The sequence below is a fragment of the Musa acuminata genome, chromosome BXJ3-4 (genome assembly GCF_036884655.1).
Source record: "Musa acuminata AAA Group cultivar baxijiao chromosome BXJ3-4, Cavendish_Baxijiao_AAA, whole genome shotgun sequence".
Lineage (NCBI taxonomy): Eukaryota > Viridiplantae > Streptophyta > Magnoliopsida > Zingiberales > Musaceae > Musa > Musa acuminata.
The window spans coordinates 21,103,791-21,127,378 of NC_088352.1; the positions used below are offsets into that span (position 1 = coordinate 21,103,791).

Here is a 23,588-nt window from a genome sequence, read left to right on the forward strand (position 1 = left end):
AGAGTAAAATTACATATTAATCCATCACTAGTGAAGTGAGCTGAGATGAAAATTAATGGTCTAGCAAAATATGGAAGCTCCTGTAAGCATGACAAATTTTGTTCTTGGATCAGCATCAGATTCAATTTCAAGAGTTGAATTCCTTCAGCTCAATCCCATTTTTCGAAGCAATACTTAACAGCTTGGTGATTTAGATTGTTCAAAATGTTCTTCTTGATTTGCCTGAGGTGCACTTTCTCCTCTCTCCTCACCTGTGCTTTGTTGGTGGTGTTGTGGGCACAAATGTTCCTATCAGGAGGCTGACTTTCAGTATTTATTTGATCCATTTGGAGATTCATTTTTTATTTATTAGTATTTTATAAACATTTTTTACGATCCGATCTAATGGGATAACTATATGTTAATTTTGTAATTGATCCAAAATGTTTTAAGAGTGATTCGAATGAAATAAATTGATCTATTAATTTCGTTAAGTCTAATTCATTGATTAAAATACAAAGTTAATAATATATTATATATTAGTTTTGATCTACTTGAATTAAACACCTTCTCATGGTGATACCGATGTGATGCAGAATGAGAGGATGTAGTAAAATAGAATTCGAAAGAAAACTGATAGTACAGTTTGTCGGAATAGAAAAGGAGTGAACTAATACATTACTTAATCGATAGTACAACTACTAATCAATTCCTTTAATACATTCCTTAATCATGAAAAAAAACATCTTAAATAGCTTTACATTTGTACAGAAAATATACTGATAAACTGTCTTATCTGAGTGAGCTGAGTTGAAGATTATGAGATAATATTGTTAACTAAAAAAAATATCATATCATCGACAAGATCTATATAAACATATTATAGTAAATTAAACACTCTCTTGTCACATGGTCTCATACCAGTTTGTTTTTCACGAAACTATTGGAGAGTTAAGTTGACTACTCAATCCATAAACCAGTAGACCAATCACAAAAAAAAAAAATCAACAGACCAATCACAAAACAAAAAAAAATCAACGCATGTTCTTTTGTGCGACCTGTTCAATTCCCCTCACATCTTTTTGACTGCAAAATAGTCGTGCAAATTGCTACATTCTGGAGAGCCATTTCAACATTCCAATATCAGTAACAGGCATTTTTAATGTCGAGAGTTGCATGCATTACAATCTACATTGTCACTATCACCATTTTGCCAACATACAACTAAGGAACCATTTGGGCTCAATTACTTGGAGCTGCAAGTAATTGGCACCGTAAGCTGCAAACAGTAGAGGCCACCTGGGACTTGAAGGTTCAACAAGAGAACATGCCTCGCTTGACACCGCCCTTTAGTGCCCGAAGAGGTTTAACGGCTGCACTACCAGCAACCCTTGTACTGCTTGGTCCTCCGGCAGGAACTCCACCCCCAGCTGGTCCACTTGCCACAGAACCACTGTCTGATGTCTCAGGTTCCATGTAAAACTGGGCACAGAAAGCAGCCAGATAAGCATAATATGCAGGTGGCACTGTTCGAAAAACCATAGGATAAGTTCAGCAATAAAACCATTCCCATTGCAAAGTGAAAAATCTGAGGTTGGGAAGCAGACGTACCAATAGATATGGCACATCTCGCATAACTGCAATGCAACCATAAGTTAGATAGATAGATAGATAGATAGATAGATACCAGCACAGAAGGGGATGAACTTAAGGGTAGGATATTACATGTAACAAAGGTTGTTTGTCAAAGTTTGAAGCTGATCAGCGGTGACTTTGTTATCGTCCCAGAGTGCATGGTAATGTGCAGATCGGCTTGTACCCTTCATGGCCAATAAATAAAACAAGGTCAGTTCTTGTCTCCTTCAGATTTGCCAATACATAAAAGAACTTGTAGATAACAACGATACACAGTGAGTCGATGGGGTTAATCAGATCCCAACATGGCTACACAGGTAAAAGTCAGGATGGCAGATCATAGAATCCACTACAGTTCCTAAAAAATTCCAATGGCAGATCACCATGTCAAAGTCATTTTTCAAGATTCTAGTAAATCCAACAGGCAGACACCAATATTTTTAAGTGATCAAAGAGACTAACCAGGCAAAATGTTCCCAATTCTATCAACTGAGCAGCAATCACTATGATTATTAGCAAACAGCCTAATACGATGATGTTTTTGGACAACCACAAAAGTCACTGGTGGTTGATAATTTTGTTCTACTGAAGCACATGCCTAATCCAGAAAAAGAAAAATGTTGGAGAATAGCAGCACTGGAAAAACAAAGAGTACAGTGGTGAAAAGCTATCATACTTTTTAGATCAAGCTCATAAAAGCAACACTTGATAAAATTGCCCTTCGCTTACTCCATCCCTGCAGAGAGGAGACCATATGTGAATCTGTATGACAGATGAAGTACTAAGATGCAAGTAAATTTCTGAATTGTATACCTGCAGAATATAATTCGCTGAGGCTTTTGCCCAGTAGCTATTTCAAAGGAAATAAGAAGCTCCCTAAAAATCCCATACGTAACAGATTATTTCCTTAGCATGGAAACAAGTGCAGGAAACAAAATATACTAATACTCAAAGAAGAACTGGTTATGCATAATGAGTTATTCATACTTGATCATGCCTCCAGTAACTGTTCCATGCTGAGGATCTTGCCACTCTCTAAACAGATCTTGAATCAATTCTCAGCGATGGGCCTGAGCACAAACCAACCATGCATATTTTGTCACCTCTGGCCAATCTTGGGAGGCGACAACCTGAAGAACAACTGAGAGCAAGGTAAGCATTGAAATCCAAAGAAAAAAACATGGAGCAAAGTAAGAAAATAGCTATGTAAAGGAAGAAAATCTGACAGCTGCAATAGAAGGGCTGGAGTCCTCTCCAGGATGAGGATGTGTAACATCAGCACCAAATATTATAATAGTATGTCTAACAAGAGGCATGCGCTTTGACAATGCATCCATAAGAACTGTGTTGCTACCTCCAACCTATCCATCAAAATACTCTTCATGATTACAGGATAAAAATGAACAAATATTATGCATCTAAACCCACCTTTACATTTATCTTGCGAGCAACGTTAGCAAGGTACTGTTTGCTCATCCTGAAAACATGTTTAGTCAAACAACACTGAAACTAAATCAAGATCTGTCTCACATATCCCTTTTACATTACCTGTCATTACAATAACAGTAAAGATAAGAACATTAAGTGAACGAGGCACCAGGGAGATTTTGAAAACTCATGGATTAGGCCATTTGTTGTTAAGTGGAAAACCATATTAAACTGTATATGATGAATGACAGGAAGCTACCATCTGGAGAACCATTATTATCAGGCAATATTATAATAAGCAAATCAAGTTGTCAGTCCTGAGATTGCAGCATGCCCATTGCATCATGATGGTGTACTTTCAATGCTCTTTCCACTTTGTTAAGCCGAGCTCCTAATGGAGGAAGGATAGGTTCTAGAGCAAATTCATGCAAAAATTTAGCCAACAGGACTGATCTGTAGCATCTTATTTTGGTATCATATGCACAGCATTTAAATCGAATTAAAACAGAAGACATGTATTAATAAGAACATACTGTTCCAGATATCTGGCACATCTGAGCAAGCTTATGACAAAAGTCACAAGCAACACCTTCTGGAACATTTCGTTCAAAATGATACACGTCCAACTGTTACACTCACCCACCATTCACCACTTTCTGAAATACATAGAGAATTGTAGAATTACAAAAAAGATGAAATCAGAGAAAAAGTAAGGCCTGTTAATTTTTCTGCATGAAAATTTAAAGACTGGTGCAACATATATTTCTAAATTCTAACAAAACAATAACGTCCCAAAGGCCAAAAAGATACCAGATGAGTATGTCACTAAACATGCACATGAGCATATAACTAAACCAACACAGAAAATGTTGAGGTAATGTTCAAGACAAAGAAGAATATCTCACACCACCCTTATCAGTCCTATTTCAGTTGTTTGAGCTTACACAAGCCTCAAAGAAACATCCAATGATAGACCTTAAGGAAGAGAAGAAAAAATAATATAAGGTTTGTCACAGAAACAGCAGATTGACTGAACAAGCACTGTGCTGCAGGACAGTCAAAGACCAGAGTTCCATTCTTTCTGTTGATTTGGCAAGTGTCATGCTTCCTTGAGTATGTCAATCACTTGTAATATCGTGAATCTGACTTTAGATAGTCAAATTATGAAATAACATATTGTTCAAACTATTTAATGCCTCACTACACATAGACCAACCAAGTGATGAGATATTGTGTCTCAGACAAGGCCAAAAGTAATGTTACTTTAATACATCTGAAGACAGGTTCAAGAGTCAAGTAGCAAGTCTCAGGATACATAGAACAGGACACCATTGACATCAATTCTCCTTGCCAAGACAGAATTTACTTTGTTTAATCCCGACATACATTATTAACATACAGCAACCAATTAGCTCCACAGTAAGTCAAGAGAAACTCACTCCCACACATCATAATACAATGACAAAGTCCATTTGCAAATGGTAGATTAATCAGGAAGCTGTGGTATTTCTTACTTCCTTTCGGGGAAACCAATACATGAAAGACACTAGGCACCTTAAAATAACCATTAAATAAGCTGACAACATGAAAAGAACCACAGAACCAAGGACACATCCAAAGCACAACCCAAAGAATTTATTGTAACATAGAATCAGAACTGCATTTGACCATGGCAGTACAAAATAAAATGATTCTATCAACAACTAATAAAGACTGACCTTTAACTTCTCAGGGGAAGATAGTTAAGTAGAAAATCATATGTTTTAGGCACTGTGATTCTAAGTGATCCACCTTTTGATAGAGAAGTACAGGACTAAAGCATCTGAGGAAGGCAGCCATAAATCACCAGTTCTATAGTCTTAACTGTTGGAGGAACTAGTGAAGTAGGAACCATATGCCTATTTAGGCACTACAATTCTAAGTGATATACCTCTGGATGCATATGATAGAGAGGAAAAACATGATTAAAGGATCTGAGAAGGACAGATATAAGTCACCAACATCAAATCTACTAAATTCTTTTACTGTTGGGATAGCAATTCTTTTTTCGTTTTTAACCACAAGAGAGTGAGGGATATCAAGGTTGTAGTTTGGGTTTAGCTTTAAGGATATGTAACTAATGGCTCGCATAAAACCCAGAGATCCACAAGTATATGGTGGGGTTTAACCTCTGGCTGGTAATGTGTCAAATCTTTCGAAGCATATGTTTTTGTAGAATACAAAATAGTGCGTGTGTGCCATGCCTGCAAAAGAAAGTCTTATTGCCAAGGCCAGAAGTATATTTTAGTATCATCAATAAATGCAAGCACATAAGGTATATAAATGAATCAATTAGTATAAATATGCAGGTTTAACAACATAAAAGGCATCGGATGCAGTCCGATGCAATACCTTATTCATCATATTCCACTGGCCAACTCTTGGCGAGCAAACTTTCTCTCTACCAGTGTCATGGTACTTTAGCTGCACAACCAAAAAGATGAAATTGATCACATTGAATTTTAGCCTGATAGAAACAAAAAGATGCAATACATCATTACAATAGAAAAAGGTAAAGATAATGATAATATGAAATGTATTTGTGACATCCATTTACCCTAGGTGCACGCAAAACACGAGCCTCAACTGATGCAAATTTGTCACAGATCTTGATGCCAAATTATTCAGCATAAGGATCTTCATGGTAGGCATTCCGACGAACTGTCTGTAGAAACATGGCATGTGAAAAGTTACAAATACACAAAATAGTATGTCAATTCTAGTCATTAGAATTATGTACAAATGTGCTTTGAACCCCTTTGAGCTTGAAGGCCCTCAACATATAGCAGGGTCATTTAATGCCAGCACTGGTCTTTTGGTTATTTAAAGGGTCCAATTAGCAGAGCTTAAAACAGAATTTCACAGTAAAATTTTAAATAACGATATAAAACCAATTAATTGCTAGGCCCTCAACGCTCACAATCTTGTTTAATTTTATATCCTTATGTCAATTGTCAGCTCTGGGTCTGATTGACCTGCAGACAGATCATCTCAGATGAAACAGATGATGCCTAAACAAAATAGTTGGGAACTCAAATCCAGGGATCAAGAAAATATTCTGAATGAGGATTCATGCTTTTAGTTCGAAAGCACCTAGAAATCCCAAACCAAACAAAATGAGAAGTTGTGGCAAAGATACCCAACCCTATTCATATAATTGTTAACCTTCTTTTAGGATGCTTGTGGGGACACACAATATATTGCTTTCTGCAATTGGACTTCACTTATTCCTCTTCTATTTGATGGGATGATGAGAATACCAATCCATGTTCCCCTTTATACCTAAATCAAACATGCCTTGACAGTAAGTGCAAGCAGATTCAATAAATTTTTGGATAACCACTCTACAAGTTCACACCAGCCACTTCAACTCAGTCCAACCAAATAGCTGTAAAGGCTCAGTGAAAGACAATAATTTTTAAACAGTTGGAAGACCAAATTAGAAGTATCTTCAAGAATACTGCCCTACTCCCCAATCTAAATGTGTTCCTATCTAATAAAATTAACCAGCCCATTCAGCACGTTACTGCCTCAGTGGCCAACACTAAGCATCAAACTTAGTTTCAAAGCCAAATTGAGACAGTAGGACAAGGATCTGAAAGGAGAAAGAAGAAAAACAAAATGGGATATGCAAGAATAAGTTGTCCTCTAATACATCAAGCCATAATTCCTTTGCATATTGATAAAAATGTATGAAGACTGAAGAACCCTAACCAGTGAGGAAACACGCTTATCATGTTGCATGAATAGCTTGAAATTGAGTTCCAAGTCAAGAATTATCACTGACATTGATGACAAACTTTCATGATTTAAGTCACTATGGCACTAAAATTGTGATGTTGAATGACAAGGAAAAGACTACTATGTGGATAAATTCAACTTATTACTTTCCAAAATAATACCTCTACAATATCAAGCTCCCGATCATGAGGATGTTGGCATGAAACTTCTAAAAGAGCAGTAATTTGTTTCTCATTCAACTTCTTAGAATATCTCTGCCCCTTGACAATCTTACAAACCAGCAGACGATTGAAAAAAATGTTGATATACATTTTCTGAACATTTAATCTAAAGCTTTATATGCACAACAATAAACTTTTAAATGTGGATCAAATGTATGATGCACTAAACAGAAAAAATTAAAATACTGATATAACACACATAATTTGGCCTCTGTTGGTTTCCAACTTGCAAGCAAGGCCAACTAGTGTGTTTCAAGACATGGATTGTAAAACCATGTCTCTTGAAAATATTGCACAACGAACTTCATTGTACCTCTTTCATCAACTGGGAAACTGTTGATCCCAAGTTTCAGGACACAAATGATGTATATGAATCATTTTAGCAATCGACAGAAGGATGACACTTTCAAGATATTCAAACATTCTATATAATAAAAAGGGTTTAAAAGTGAAATAGCTTGCCTCCCACTAAGAGATGGCCATTTACAACAAAAGTATATTATAAAATTGCAAAAAGGCATTTCAGTTGGTCTAGCAGAAAACATTTCCATGCTTGAACCATCATCCTCGTCATTAAGGGTGATTTGAAACTCTTTAGAGGTAAATGGGAGTGGTCCGGCTGTATAGTGACTCTTCCTGCCATCATAGACTGGAAGGCATCTGCCTAAGTAAGATTCCCTATGAAGCTTAACTAGCTTTTGCATCACAGCATGATTCACACTGTGTGATGTAACTTCTGGCATAATTGAGACCTGATAATACGTAATTACAAAACAATTATAGGTCAATCCTGAGGTATGTAAAGAAAAGAATGTTTATTAAAGCAGCAGTTAAGGTGGGAGAAGAAACTCACTTCATCCTGGTGAAGGTCTTCGGTGGATATTTCAGCAGAAAAAAATGATTAGCCTTTACCACACATCTGGTACCAAAAGGTACCTTCCCCAGGGCAGACTGGAAATCTCGTAGACTCGTCGAAAGATGCTGATGGAACCACGGGCTGCATTATTTGACTAGATGAAGCTTCACCTTGAACAGAGTGCTGTTCAAATTTCTTGGCAAACTCGATGGCAGAGATCTCTGGCTGCCACGAGGAACTTGCCTGCCATGGGGTTGGTTAGGTGGCTTGCAAAGGAGCTTGTGTTGCTTGGTGCAGCTCGGGAGTCAATGGCCTTGATGTACCTGCAGCTGAGGGATCAATTACATGTCCCCCAGACATACCATGTCCACCCCGGCATCCACCAAACTGTTGCTGAGGTGGCATTTCACCTCTGGGCTGAAGCCCACCATGGCCTTGGTAGTGGGATGGCACGCCTGGTAGCTGTGCATCACGAGGTTGCAGTCAGCTCCCTCGGCATTGGTAATATCCCCCACCACCTCAACCACTTTGATGAGGCTGCGAGGACCAGATGGAGCCCAAACCCTTCCTGCACCACCTTCCTGTAGCTGTGGAGCAGGACCTCTCTCTGATGGCCGCTGAAGCCCAGCTCGCACAATGGTGCCACTTTCCTCTTGATATAAAAAGCTCTTTGCTGCACCAGAAGTTTCAGCTCTGTGTTTGGTCACCATGTCCAACTGCATAAGAACGCCAGCTTTGGACAAAACAATGATGACAGAAAAAAATCCAGCAACCAAGATAGTACAAAAATATACATTCAAGCAGAAAATTTTGTAACCAGCAAGGCCCTATTTTATTGATCAAGCACCTTTGCTAGTTATCCTAGCTTATGACTTTAGAAGAATAACAAAATGTCTGTTCTATTTGTCTCATCCTTGACGATAATATACTTACTTGGATGAGTCTATTTATAATAGAGGAAATGCCATAATTGGCATATACAAAAATGAAATATTTCTTCCCAAGGCTCCATTAGCATTGATTTTGTTACTATTATGGTAAATCAGTGTGTCAATATATCAATCTTGAACATATTTTTATTTGATACACCCAACAGCAGTACTTGGATTTCATCTACATTTTCTTAAAAGATCATTCATTCATCTCATTCTTTCCCATCGACCACTATAACTGAAATGACGTGACTGATCAATTCCCAAAAGAACATTCATTCATCTCTTTGTTCCCTGTCTGTCATTACGATTGAAATGACACAATCAATCAAGACGAAAGAAGGACCGGTGATGGTATTTGGAAAGTCAATCGATTAATTGCAAACAATGAATACCGTATGGAGGTATACAGAATTACAGAGAACAACAATATAAGGCAATTTCTAAGATGAAATTACAAGGACACACAGAACACAGAATCAAAAGGGGGCTACTGTATCTTTTAATTTGAATATCATTCATAGAATTGAACACATTGGGTACACTGAACACATTGGCGTCTGGTTCTTTTGTTCGAGTCTTTTGACCAAACCTAGTAGCATGGTTACTCGAAATCAATATGTATTAGATATTAAAACTTGGACGGCCCACTAAATCTTCAAAATTACAAAACCTGAGGGCATGAATTAGGATCATGTAAGATGATTTTATCTACTATGATAAAACTTTATAGCAGCAAAATGTGAACGATGGACCGTTCGTAAACCATGATTTGTGCAATTTATCAGAGCATCATCAAATCAACTCAATATTAACGAAGCCATCTAACCAAGTCGAGCTGTCAAATGTTCTCAGGCATGTGCAACACACCCTACGCATAAGAACAAAAATTGAAGAAGTGACAATAGGACACTGGAAGATCGAAACTTCAAACCGATTCTACATCCTAGAGGAAGTAAACAAAGCATCAATTTATAGAAAAAGAGACTTGAATGTATAATAAGGATTTAAGGTATAGGAAACCCCGCAAAAGTGGCAAGAGACAAAAATGATCCGATGATTAAACTACTACAGTTTCCTAACCGGACCAAAAACCATAAAGCAAAAAGGGGGAAAGGAGAGCTCACTGCACAACAATTTACAACAAGAAAGCCCAAAACCGTATGAAAGGGAAAATATAGTAAGATCCACAAGAAACGACAAAAGCTATACTTTGTGAAGCTAAATCACAGCATCTTCATCCCAAGATGCCTGCTTGCATCTCGACAACAACCGAACCCTAACGCGTAGACCACAGAGCAACGAAAATTACGTGAACCCAAATGAGAAGGAACCGGACAACGAAGGATTCACATGAACTAAATATCTACTTCTTTAGTGCCCCAAGCATGCGGGATGCTAGAAAAAGGGCCGACAAAGAACGAAATCGAGCTGATCTTTTAAAGGATCGAAGAAGAAAACTGCGCAAGAGCAAGGAAATCGCTTTACCGTTGCCGGGAAACCAGCCGATGGCCGCTGGAAACCACCTCCCGCCCTTCTCTTCGCTTTACTTTTCCACAAAAGAGTAAAGAGAGAGGGAGTCGTCCCGAACCGAGAAAACAGATACAGCCCGCACCACGATACACGAGGCCTTGCACGTGGGTCCCGCCTCCTTTATAAATGCTCGCAATGATGGGACCCACGAGTCCTCGCAATAACTGTATGCTGTCACGGTCTAGATGTTTCATAAGGTTGCAGGTGAGCCCACCAGAAGACCGTACCACCGTGGCAGGTTTCGACAAAAGCTCCCACGGAAAAAGCTAAATTCTTTTCACACCCAGAAATAGGCACAGAAAGAACGCCAAGACGATCCAGACCGTCAATCTCAACCACTGGCTATGATTGCTTCCACGTTAACTCAAATAATAATGAACTAATTTTGCAGAGAACAAAAAAGGAAAATTAGACACTTGTGGGGCCCTTGTTCCGGGGACGCATGCGCCCACAGAATATCTATTCGGGACAACCTGTTGAACCAATCACAAGTGCGGTACATCGAAAACAAGCCGCCTTTGTCGTCCATTTGTATTTAATGGAATGCTTTATTCCACATTTTAGGTTAAGCTGATTCAGCGTGAAATCTTTATACTGTCAGCGGACAATGGGTGACATCAGCCCTGACAGTTGCACCACATTTCAGGGTCAATAGGCTAGTAGTATCGAGCACGGAGAAATTGTAGAGTGAACTAAATGTGTGTCAGGAGTTGATAAATTCCTCTCCGTTCCTTTAATTAAAAAGATAAACTTGATAAGACGATAAATTATTAAGGTAATGAATTTATGATGGATTTATTAAGGTTGAGAGCAAATAGAAGATACGATGATTTCAGATTAAAAAAAAAAGACAATAAAAAAATCTACTTGATGACTGTCTAGTAAGCTTTAGGATGAGTTACAAATCAGGAATTTGTGGTAAATATCAAAAAAACACATTAGTTTAATTAAAAACCCTTTAAAAGCTTAATCAGATGAAAATTTTAGAAAAGAAAATATACCTTCTATATAGCATGATATTGCAATTTTTTTCAATAACCATCAAGAGTTCAACAACCGTGTTTTCTATTCCCTGTATAAATATTAAAAAAATATAAATCTGTATCAAAAGCAGATGGGTGATTAAAAAATTTTACTATGGTGGATGCGGATGATATCACATCCTCGATCATATCTTTCCACATATTCAAAGCAGATAAACATCATTTTATTCATAATTTATAAATATTTATTATAATTTATTTATTCATCAAATCATAAGTAAAAAAATAAACATAGTGATGTTAACTTGATGAATCATCTAAATGGCTCTACCTAGCATTAGAGGAAGATCTGTTCTTTACTGGAATCTGATTTAATACTAGTAGAAAGCTGCTCTAAAAATTAAAAACAAAGAAAATTTAACAACGCTCAGTAGAAATCTCAAAAGTTAACTCAAAATGAATACATAATCAAAAATTAATCATCCCATTGACATATATCAAATACCCGAATGAGTACTCCCTCAATAACAGATAGAGAGATTTTATCCTATGGGATAAGTTTGTATTCTCCCAATAGCGGATGGAAGTAAACTCATATCACACTCCCAATAGCAAATGGAGTGGTGTCCCTTACAGCGAATAGCGAAGGAGCACTCCTCTTAACAACGGATGGAGGAACCGTCCAACCGCCATGTCTGATGGCCTGCTAATCCCCGAAGGGAATCACCCTATCTGCCTTCGGCAAAGTAATAATAGTATCGCATACTTGTCATGTCTATGTCGGGTTGAAATAGCACATCAAAAATATCTCTTTTAAACATCATTCATGTCAAATACTACTAATTAGCACTCAATTGACTTGAACCCTAGTTCAATCGATCACATTAAACTCGATTTAACTATAACCTAGTTGAACCGATCTCTAAACTTTATTTAACTAGTCTGGAACTACTCTAGACTAGTATAATTTGGACTATATTATATTCAGGTAAAACTGACTTAAATAAGTCAATCAATTAGGAATCACCCTGAATCGATCTAGACTAATCAAGCCTAGTTTAATTCAATTAATGTTTAGGCTCAAATCAACAATAATATTGGGCTAGGTAGGGCTAGCCCAGGTCATATGCACTACACATGATTGAGCATGCATCACACCAGGCTAGCCCAACCATGACCCATGGATTGGCCATGTGTGCTGCATGTGTTTGCCCATGTTAGGCTGGACTGGGTTAGCCTATGGACTAGGGCCTAACCTACGGGTTGGGCCTAGTCTATTGACTGAACTTAGTAATGAGTTGTGGCTTGACCTATGAGTTGGGCTTGGTTTGCGGGTTGTTCCAACTCTATTCCTATCCAATTTCATCAATATTGAATTATGACAACATATATTCATTAACAATAATATATTAAAACATAACAATAGATTAAATAATAAGATTGAAAGATAAACTTCAGGAAATGATATTCTTAATTTAATACGAATTAGAAATCATATTTTCAATACCTGTGACATGAATAATTTCAACATGATATAATCAAACAATAAAATTCTAAATTTTAAAAGAGATAAAAAATTTTAGATAATATATTATAATCTAACAATAAAATTTTTAATAATTAAAGGATTACATTTTTTTTTGAACTACTCATAATATATTTTAATCCAAATAAGATTAAAAGGTAAACTATAACGAGAAATTCCTAATCCAAATATGAAAAATCAAATATCATATATTCAATATATAAAACATGTATAATTTTAATATATTTAAATATAAAGAAACCTTTAAAGATGATAGAAGAACCTCTTAAAAACTTCATATAATATATCTTAATCCAATAATAAGTATTCTAACATTAAAAAATTGATAAATATTTTTGAACTACAAAAATTTTAATATTTAAGAAATCAAAATAAAAAGTTTTATTTTCAAGAAAGGTATGGAAACCTATCTTTCCTTAGCAGTATATAACTCCTTGTTCCTTGTTCCTCCTGTTGTTGGGTTTAGTTAGGTGAGGAACGAAGGAGAAAAATCCCTCCCCTTAAATAGGACGAGATGAGCCTCCATTAAAGAAAAATTTTCTTAATGTTCATATTTATTTAATATTAATTATTTTTATTTAATATACTAACAATAATATCACCCTATTTAGAATGCTTAATAGTCATTTCCTAATTCGCACTAACAAACAATAAAATAAGATTAATATTTTCTAAATTACAATGATAAGGAAATAAAAATTGATTCCTAAAGTAAATATTTGATTTGATTATATTTCTCCCCTCATAAAGGAAATTTGGTCCCTAAATTTAGCTTATCTTAATAGAATAGATAAGGATACTACTCTCATATATTTTCTTCTCTTTCTCATGTTGCCTCTTGGTCTTCTCTTTCCCATGTTACCCTCTTGATCTGAATGGTGTTGCCAACAAATCTTTACCAATAATATAATTTTATTTCTTAGAACATATTCTTTCCTTTCCAATGGTTGGTTGTTCTATAAAAGTGGCATCATCTCTTATTTGTAGAGATCAGTAAGATATGATATGTGATGGATGTAAGCATAAAAAATTTAATTATGCTATGTCTGAAATGCGAAAATAACTTTTATGCTAGGATCGAAATCAAATGCATAGATCTAATTATTACGATGCGTACCTTTTGATGCCATCTGTTCAGAGATCCCGTTTGATCTGCTAAGCATCGTCTTTGATCCAAACACCGTTTTTAATCCATGATCGCTACAAGCATCGTCTTTAATCTAAGATCGCTACGGAATATGCAAGGAGTAGATCCTTTCTCCTCTCTTCCCATCCTTTCATAAGACCTACCAAGATCTCAGGAGATTTCCTCCCATCAAGGTTATCTCCCGAGGAATCGTTCCGTCCGTAAGTGGACTTCTATTCTATTGGCTAAAATATTTTAACAGAACCCAATTAGTTATATATCTTATCTAATTATAAAAGGGTTATAAAATCTAACATTCTCCCATTTGGCCCATTAATTGATAAGATATAAAAGAGATATTCAAAATCAAAATAAACAAAATAAAATTTGTTTGAAAAATAATTTTACCTAATTGGATTCTAAAGAATTTTAAAAAATATTTTATACATGGACATATTTTAAAATAAGCCAATAAGTCCAATAAACATAATAATACTATATTAAGTCCAACTATCAATGCGGGTTATAGCGGTTATATTTCATCAATGACATACTCACTTCTATGTACCACAACATTGTTAATCTTTCCTAATATAGTCCATAATGACCCATGTAATTTGTCTTGTCAAGACAATCCTGTTATTACATTCAACCATAATATACATAAACATAAATGTAAACAGGATAACAGAAATAGATAACTTTAATTAAGCAAGAAGAATGTCAATAATATCATCCACATAAACATGCATCACCATATCCTTTATGACTTACTCATAAGCCCCATTATAAGAATATGTTCTTTAAATATTTTACAGTATAAGGCTTTTGTCAATGGATCAGCAATCATCATAGTGGTGCTTAAGTTCTCAATTGACACTTGCTGTTTCTGGACTCTTTCTCTAACCACCAAGTACTTTATCTCAATGTGCTTGGAACAACTAGAGTACTTATCATTCTTAGAGAAGAAAACTGCTACGGTGTTATCACAAAATATCTTCAGCGGCTTGACAATTGAGTTGACCACACCAAGTATCGAGATGAAATTTTACAATCATAAAGCTTGATTTGTGGCCTCAAAGCATGCCACAAATTCAGCTTCTATTGTTGATGATGCAATAAGCGATTGCTTTGCACTTTTCCAAGAAATTATCCCATCAACTAACATAAATACAAATCCTGAAGTGGACTTCCTACTATCGAGGTAATTTACAAAATCAGCATCTGAATATCCTATCACTTCAAGTTGATATGATCTCTTATATGTGAGTATATAATCTTTCGTCCCTTTCAGATATCTTATTACTTTCTTTGTAGCTTTCCAATGTTTCATTCCTAGGTTGCTTTGGTATTTCCCAGCATTGCAATTACAAAACTAATATCTGGTCTTGTACAGGTTTGAGCATATAATAGACTTCCAATTACGCACCCATAAGGAATATTCTTCATTTGATTCTTTTCTAAGTCATTTCTTGGGCACTGGTTTTGACTGAATTTTTCACCTCTAGTAATAGGTACATCATTGGCTGAGCAAAGCTGCATATTAAATCTCTCCAAGATACGATCAATATATCCTTTCTGAGACAATCCTAATAATCTTTAAGATCTATCCTTGAATATCTCAATGCCAATAACATAGGCTGCCTCATTCATATCATTCATCTTAAAGTTCCTGTTGAGAAATATCTTTGTTTCGTGCAATAAATCAAGATCACTACTGACAAGTATAATATCATCCACATATAAGACCAATATAATAAACTTGCTCCCACTTACCTTTAGATATATACACTGATCAAAAGTGTTTTCCTTAAATCCAAAGGAAGTAATGGTATTATGAAATTTTATATATCATTGTCTGGAAGCTTGTTTAAGGCCATAAATAGATTTCTTAAGTTTACAAGCCCAATTTTCTTTTCCCTTTTCAATGAATCCTTCATGTTGTTCTATATAGATTTTCTCATCCAGATCCTCATTCAGAAATGCTATTTTCACATCCATATGATATAACTCAAGATCATAATGAGCTACCAATGCCATGAGGATTCTTAATAAGTCCTTTCTAGAAACTAGAGAAAAAGTTACATTATAGTCGATGCTTTCCTTTTGAGAAAAACTCTTGGCCACAAGTCTGGCTTTATATCGTTCAATATTACCCGTTGAGTCGCGTTTTGTCTTAAAGACCCATTTACAATTGATTCTTTTACAATCATTGGGCAATTCAACGAGATCCTAGACACCATTCTGGACCATTGATTTTAACTCTTCTTTCATTGCATCATACCATTTTCCATAATCGTTACTTTCTATAGCTTGTAAAAACGATAAGGGGTCTCTTTTTATTCCTATATCATAATCTGATTCTTGTAGATATACCACATAATCATTAGAAATTGCATGTTTCTTTTTTCCTTTGAGATCTTCTCAAATCTGCCAATTGTGATTGTTCTACAAGATCATCAGCGGCAACATCAACATCATGTGAGAGTTCTTCGATGTTATTTTGTTATTCACCCTCATCAATACTATCATTGATTTGAGGAACAACAATTACTTGAATAGGGGATGATACAGAAGAATTAACTTGAATCTCCTCGATATCAAAATTAATCCTTCGAGATTTTTCACTCCTGATTTCGCCATTTTCTAAGAATTTTGTATTATCAGATTCTACTATTCTCATACTATGATTATGACAATAAAATCTATATCCCTTGGATTTTTTGGATAACTAATAAAATATCCTGAAATAGTTCTTTGATCTAATTTTTTTTCATGTGGATTGAATACTCTTATCTCTGTAAGACACCCCCAAATATGTAAATGTCTTAGACTGGGCTTCCTACTAGTCCATAACTCAAATGGAGTCGATGAAACTGATTTACTAGGAACCCTGTTCAAGATGTATATAGTTGTTCTAAGAGCTTCACCCCACATCGACTCGAGGAATAACTCATCATATTTCTAACCATGTCCATCAGAGTACGATTTTACCTTTCAACAACACCATTCTGTTATGGCACACCTGATAATGCATATTGAGCACAAATACCCCGTTGTTCTAGGAATCTAGCAAAAGGGCCAATATTCTGACCAGATCCATCATATCTGCCATAAAATTCACCACCTCTGTCAGATCTGACAATTTTAACTTTTTTATCTAATTATCTCTCAACCTCATTTATGTATACTTCAAGAGTATCAACGACTTAAGACATTTCATGTATTAGATAAACATAGTCATATCTGGACAGATTATCTATAAATGTGATGAAATATTTTTCTCCACTAAAATAAGGAATATGGAGTGGTCCGCAGATATCAATATGAATATCTCAAGAAGTTCTTTACTTCTTGTGGTATTTTTCTTTATATATTTAGTTTGCTTTTCCATAATGCAATCTATACAAACATCAAAATCAGTGAAGTCTAAATATTCTAAAATATTATCTTTCACTAATCTTTCAATTCTTTCCTTGGAGATATGCCCCAATCGTTTATACCACAATATAGAAGATCTTTCATTATTGAAACTATGTTTCAATCCAACACTTGATTGTAGGGTCATTAATGTCTTTGCAAATTTAAGATCCAAATTAATTCTGTACAAACCATCACACAGAATTCCAGAACCAACTTTTATTGAATCATAAAACATGTTAAGTTTGCCACTACCAAAAGAAATATAATATCCTAACTCATCAATTCTAGAAAGAGAAACTAAATTTCTAGAAATTGTAGGGACATAACATGTGTCAACAAGATCCATCAAGTGACTCATCTCTAAGCGTAGACGATAAGTTCCCATTGATACAATTTCCGTTTTAAGATGATTTCCCATAATGATGAATCTTTCATGTTCTTTTGGTTTCCGAATTAAAAGAAATCCCTGCATATTATTTGTAACATGAGTTGAAGCACTAGAATTAATCCACCAAGTGTTAGAAGGAACTTCTGTAATGTTTGATTTGAAACATACAAAGGTCGAGTTAATACCTTTCTTTTCGAATCAAGTCTTGTGTTTAATGCAGTCCTTCTTCACGTCTCCTTTTCTTGCCACAAAAGAAGTACTTTACAGTAAAGGCTTTCTTTTCATTAGTCCGTATAACATTTCCAGACCCGGCAAATTTCTTTGATTGATAATGCTTCAACTTTCTTTTCTTATTACCAGCTCCTTGAGTAGCAGCCATGACATTATATGAACTTTCCTACCTTAATCTCAATTCTTCCTGAATACACATACTAGTCAACTCATTCAAGTTTCACTTATCCTTATTTGTATTGTAGTGAATCTTAAATGGGCCAAACTGAGAAAGAAGAGAATTGAGAATAAATTGCACGAAGAAAGACTCATCAACATTCATGCCTAATGTTTTAAGTTTTGCAGCTTTGTCAGCCATATTGAGGATGTGATCCTGAATTCCTCGAGTACCATCATACTGAGCTGTAGTCAGTTCTTTTATTAATGTGCCAGCCAATGACTTATTAGCATATTTAAATATGTCTTCAATAACCTTTAAATATTCCTTTGCGCTAGTTGCAATCGACAATGAAGTCTTTATGTTATTTGCAATTGTCATTCTTATGAACATTAAACTAAGCCTATCAGATCTTTCCTAAGTCTTCATTTCATTAACTTATTCTACAGTACTTTCATCAGTGAAGTCAGTAAGCTTTTCAACAAGTAATGCTAAATTAAGATCTAATACACCCAGTGTGAATTGCACATGCTCTAACCATTCTGAATAATTTGATCCAGAGAGTACAAGGATACTAGAAGCATATGAATGTATATACGGAAGTACCACTACAAAAATAGTTTATCAAAAAATTGATGAACTATTGATATCATCTATATTACACCTTTGGGTGAAATATTGACATATCTAGTGTTCACTCAAGAATATTTATGGAGGACTGATACTATCCTTATGGAATAGTATTGTTACCTTTGGGTATACAACCCTAAACTGTAAGAATATCCAAAACAGTATCATCCTACCCCATCAGATAATTATTTGAATTAGATTCTCTTAATTATATATGTCATTATGAATATTATTTCCTTAATGTCATTTAGGACTAATTCCTTAATATTATTTTATAAGCCATTAGTCCATGTCGGTGGCTACAAGACTAATGCAATAATATAAAATAAAATATAAAATATCATATAAATGATAAAACTTTTATTGTAACTCATATCACAAAAGTCTATCATCCCAGGCCACTTTGGCAGCTACTAGTCAGATAAAACTTAGGGAGATGAATTACAAATAATATATATTAATTTCTTTAATTTTTACTAAGCAGTTCAATAATAAAATAACCATAATAATTATTGAATATTAATGTTAATCAGCTCAATAATAAATAATAATAATAATTATTGAACATTAATGCTAAGCAATCCAATAATAAATAATAATAATTATTATTAAACATTAATGCTAAGTAGTTTAATAATAAGTAACAATAATAATTATTAAACATTAATACTAAGTAATTTAATAATAAATAATAATAATAATTATTAAATATTAATGCTAAGTAGTTTAATAATAAATAACAATAATAATTATTGAACATTAATCAGTAATAAAACTCATATGATAATCATGATAACATATAAATCATGCCTTCATATGAAAGATAAGCATTATTTTACAATTTTATATATATACATGCGAATAAGTAAATAAAATTTCAAAAACAATAATTAGATTTTTTTTAATTTTATTTACCACATGTATAATCAATAATTCATATAAATCATGCATTCATGTGAAAGGTATACATTATTTTACAATTTCATATATATACATATGAATAAGTAAATAAAATTCTAAAAATAATAATTAGATTTTAATTTTATTTGCCACATGTATAATCAATAATTGATATGAGAAAACTATAAAGTAAACCATAATTTATAGTTTTTTTTAACAAAATTAAATCTAATCAAATAATCAAAAATATAATCATGATTAAAATTAATCATAATTATAATAAATCATATTTATCAATTTTATAATTGAGAATATAAACTAAATTTCTCAATTTTGATAAAACCGTAAATATTTGAAAGGATATAAATTGGAAATATGCGAATGGTAGAACTGTAATTTGACAGAAATTAGACTCAACAGCAAAATCATAAATATGTTGACAGTACATAAACTAAAATTATGAAATTTATAAAGGGCAAAACTGTAATTTTATAAAACCTTAGCCTCGAGAGCAAAATCATAATTATGCCAAAAACCCTACTCTACCTTCACCGTCGCCGTCGTCGGTGTGTGCGGCGCTGCCGCTGCTGTCTGCGATGCGGCCGCTTGTGCGTGACTGCCAACGGCAGTTCTAGCCTGCGTGCAGCCGCCGCCTATGCGTGGTTGCCTGCGACATTTCCAGCCTATGCGATCGACCGTCGCATGGATGAGTTCTGTGATGCCCGTGTACGAGACGGGTTCTATGATGCGCACGCTACCCGACGTAGTCGCAGATTCGCAGCGAGGTCGACGGTGACCATTGATTGTTAGTAATTCTTGGAAGATGAAGTTAATTTATACATCATAAACAAATTTACAGATCTAATGCATTTGATCTCAAAAACCAGGCTCTGATACCAAATGTAAGCATAAAAAATTTAATTATGCTATATTTGAAATACGAAAATAACTTTTATGCTAGGATCGGAATCAAATACATAGATCTAATTATTACGATGTGTACCTTTCGATGTCATCTGTTCAGAGATCCCGTTTGATCTGCTAACCACCGTCTTTGATCCAAACACCGTCTTTAATCCAAGATCGTTGCAAGCACCGTCTTTAATCTAAGATCGCTGCAGAAGATACAAGGAGTAGATCCTTTCTCCTCTCTTTCTATCCTTTCACAGGACCTAGGACCCACTAAGATTGATGGATTTTGGGGGAGAGGTGCGTCTACGTGCTAACGTAGATGTTCTCTCAACCCCTACCTGTCCTTTTATAAGCGAGAGTAGAGGGTCTACGATAAAATCTTAGGAGATTTCCTCCCAGCTTATCCAAGTATAAAAGGGCCACAAAATCTAACAATGGATCCTTAATATATCTCAGAAGTATAGACACGTGGAATACATCATGGATGCTAGCCAAAGTTAGAGGCAATACCAATCTATACACCACATGCCTGACCTTTTGTAAGATCTCAAATGGGCCAATAAATCTAGGGGCTATCTTCCCCCTTTGACCAAACCTCATGGCTCCCTTAATTGGTGACACTTTCAAGAAGACGTGCTCACCAACTTTGAATTCTAGATTTCTTCGTCTTTGATTTGCATAACTTTTCTGACGACTTTGACCTATTAATAATCTTTGACGTATAATTCAAATATTATCAGTATCGTTTTAAATTAATTAAGGTCCCAAAAGCTTCCATTCTCCTACTAAAGTAGTAATTATTATTGTAAGAAAACTCAATTAAGTACAAGTACATATCCCAATTCCTACCAAAGTCCAAAGCACATGTTCTTAAAAGGTTTTCAAGAGTTTGTATTGTCCTTTCAAATTGACCATCAGTTTGAGGGTGAAAAGTTGTACTAAATTTTAATTGTGTACCTAAAGAATTTTGTAGGCTTCCCCAAAACTTAGAGGTGAACCTTGGATCTCTATCTGAGATAATGCTAACTAGCACCCCATCATATCGAATAATCTCCTTAATATATAAGCTTGCTAGTTTATCCAATGAATACTTCTTGTTAATAGGGAGGAAGTGAGCAGATTTAGTAAATCTGTCTACTACTACCCAAATTCCATCATATCCTTTCGTAGTCTTGGGTAATCCTATCACAAAATTCATAGTAACATTCTTCCACTTTTATTCAGGAATCGAAATCCTTTACAATTTTTCCGCAGGTACTCGATGTTCTACTTTCACTTGTTAGCATATTAGATATTTAGAAACAAACTCTGCTATATCTCTCTTCATACCATGCCACCAGTAGTTTTGGCATAAATCCCGATACATCTTAGTAGTCCCGGGATGGATATTAATTTTTGATATGTGTGCCTCCTCTAATAATTACTTCTTTACTGGATGACTTTCGAGAATAAAAAGTCAGTCGTGGAATGTAATAGAATCATCTTCGGCTTAGAAGAATTCAAGTCTAAATCCTTGAGCTATCTCCTTAACTATCATCTAAAAATATACATCTTCTTTCTGATATTCTTTAACCTTTTCTACAAAATATGAATGGGTCATTAAACATGCAAGAAAATATTTATTTGTCTCTGATATGCTATAAGACTAGAGTTATGTTATAGAATTCATTTGAATATTCATATATGCTATAAGAGTAGAGGTATTTATGCTTAAGGCATCAACAACTACATTTGCCTTCTAATATAGTAGTTGATATTAAAATCATAATCATTTATAAAGTCCAATCATCTTTTTTATCTTATATTTAAATATTTCTATGTGAAAATATATTTGAGACTTTTATAATCTGTGAAGATTTCAAAAGTTTGTCCATAGAGATAATGCATCCAAATTTTCAGTACAAAAATGATAGCTCTAAGTCATGAGTAAGATAGTTCTTCTTATGAGGCTTTAATTGCCTAGACGCATAAGCAACTACCCTCTCATTTTGCATTAGAACACAACCAAGTCCTTATAGTGAGACATCACTATATACTATAAAACCTTCCTCCCATAAAGGAATGACCAAGATAGGAGCACTAGTTAATTTCTTCTTCAATTTTTTAAAACTTCGGTGACATTTATCATCTCATAGAAACTTTATATTCTTTTGTGTCAACTTGGTCAAGGGCATTGCTATTTTTGAAAAGCCTTCTATGGAAAAACTTTTTATGAATCTTCTATAGTATCCAACCAAACCCAAAAAGCTTCTAATCTTCAAAAAATTAGAAGGTTGCTTCTATTTTATCACATCTTCAATCTTGTGAGGGTCAACGGATATACCAGCACTCGAAATTACATGACCGAAAAACATAACTTAATTGAGCCAAAAATTATATTTGTTTAATTTGGCATATAATTTCTCTTATCTTAGGACTTCCATAACTATCTTAAGATGGTATTCATATTCTGCTCTACCTTTGGAGTATATCAAATATCATCAATGAATACAATTATAAATTTATCAAGATAAAGATGGAACACCCTATTTATGAGATCCATAAAGGTAGCTGGTGTATTTGTGAGTTCGAAAGACATTACTAAGAATTCATAATGACCATATTTTATTCTAAAAACAGTTTTCTATTTGTCGCCTTTCATTATCTTTAGTTGATAATTCTCAAATCTTAAATCAATCATCGAGTATACTTGAGTACCTTGAAGTTGATCAAATATGTCATCTATTCGGGGAAGGGGATATTTATTCTTTATGATCACTTGTTCAAAAGCTCCTAGATCTATTTCTTTAACTCCTCTAACTCAATTGATATCATTCTATACAGGGGTTTAGAAATAGGTGCGGTGCCAAGTAAAAGATCAATTGTAAATTCAATCTATCTATTAGATGACAATGCAAGTGTAGCTTTAGGAAAAACATCTAAAAAATC

The 23,588-nt window shown here is 34.6% G+C and overlaps 1 protein-coding gene and 1 pseudogene across 1 annotated transcript; both read right to left on the reverse strand.

Moving 5' to 3' along the window:
• Positions 1 to 1,001: 1,001 nt before the first annotated feature.
• LOC135636370 (protein argonaute 1B-like) lies at positions 1,002 to 10,458 on the reverse strand (annotated as a pseudogene).
• On the reverse strand, positions 1,294 to 1,805 carry LOC135636369 (protein argonaute 1C-like). The gene is made up of 3 exons (XM_065148057.1): positions 1,705 to 1,805; positions 1,591 to 1,616; positions 1,294 to 1,505 (listed from the first exon to the last, which is right to left on the reverse strand). The coding sequence occupies exons 1-3, from the start codon at positions 1,803 to 1,805 to the stop codon at positions 1,294 to 1,296; spliced, it is 339 nt and encodes a 112-aa protein (XP_065004129.1).
• Positions 10,459 to 23,588: the final 13,130 nt, after the last annotated feature.

Bases quoted from the DNA above. Each gene is read 5' to 3' on its own strand.
- LOC135636369 (XM_065148057.1), bottom strand. From the start codon at position 1,805: ATGAAGGGTACAAGCCGATCTGCACATTACCATGCACTCTGGGACGAT. The intron at 1,617-1,704 runs GTAATATCCTAC...GTTGCATTGCAG, and splicing joins ACAAACAACCTTTGTTACAT to TTATGCGAGATGTGCCATAT. The intron at 1,506-1,590 runs GTACGTCTGCTT...TTTTTCGAACAG, and splicing joins GAGATGTGCCATATCTATTG to TGCCACCTGCATATTATGCT.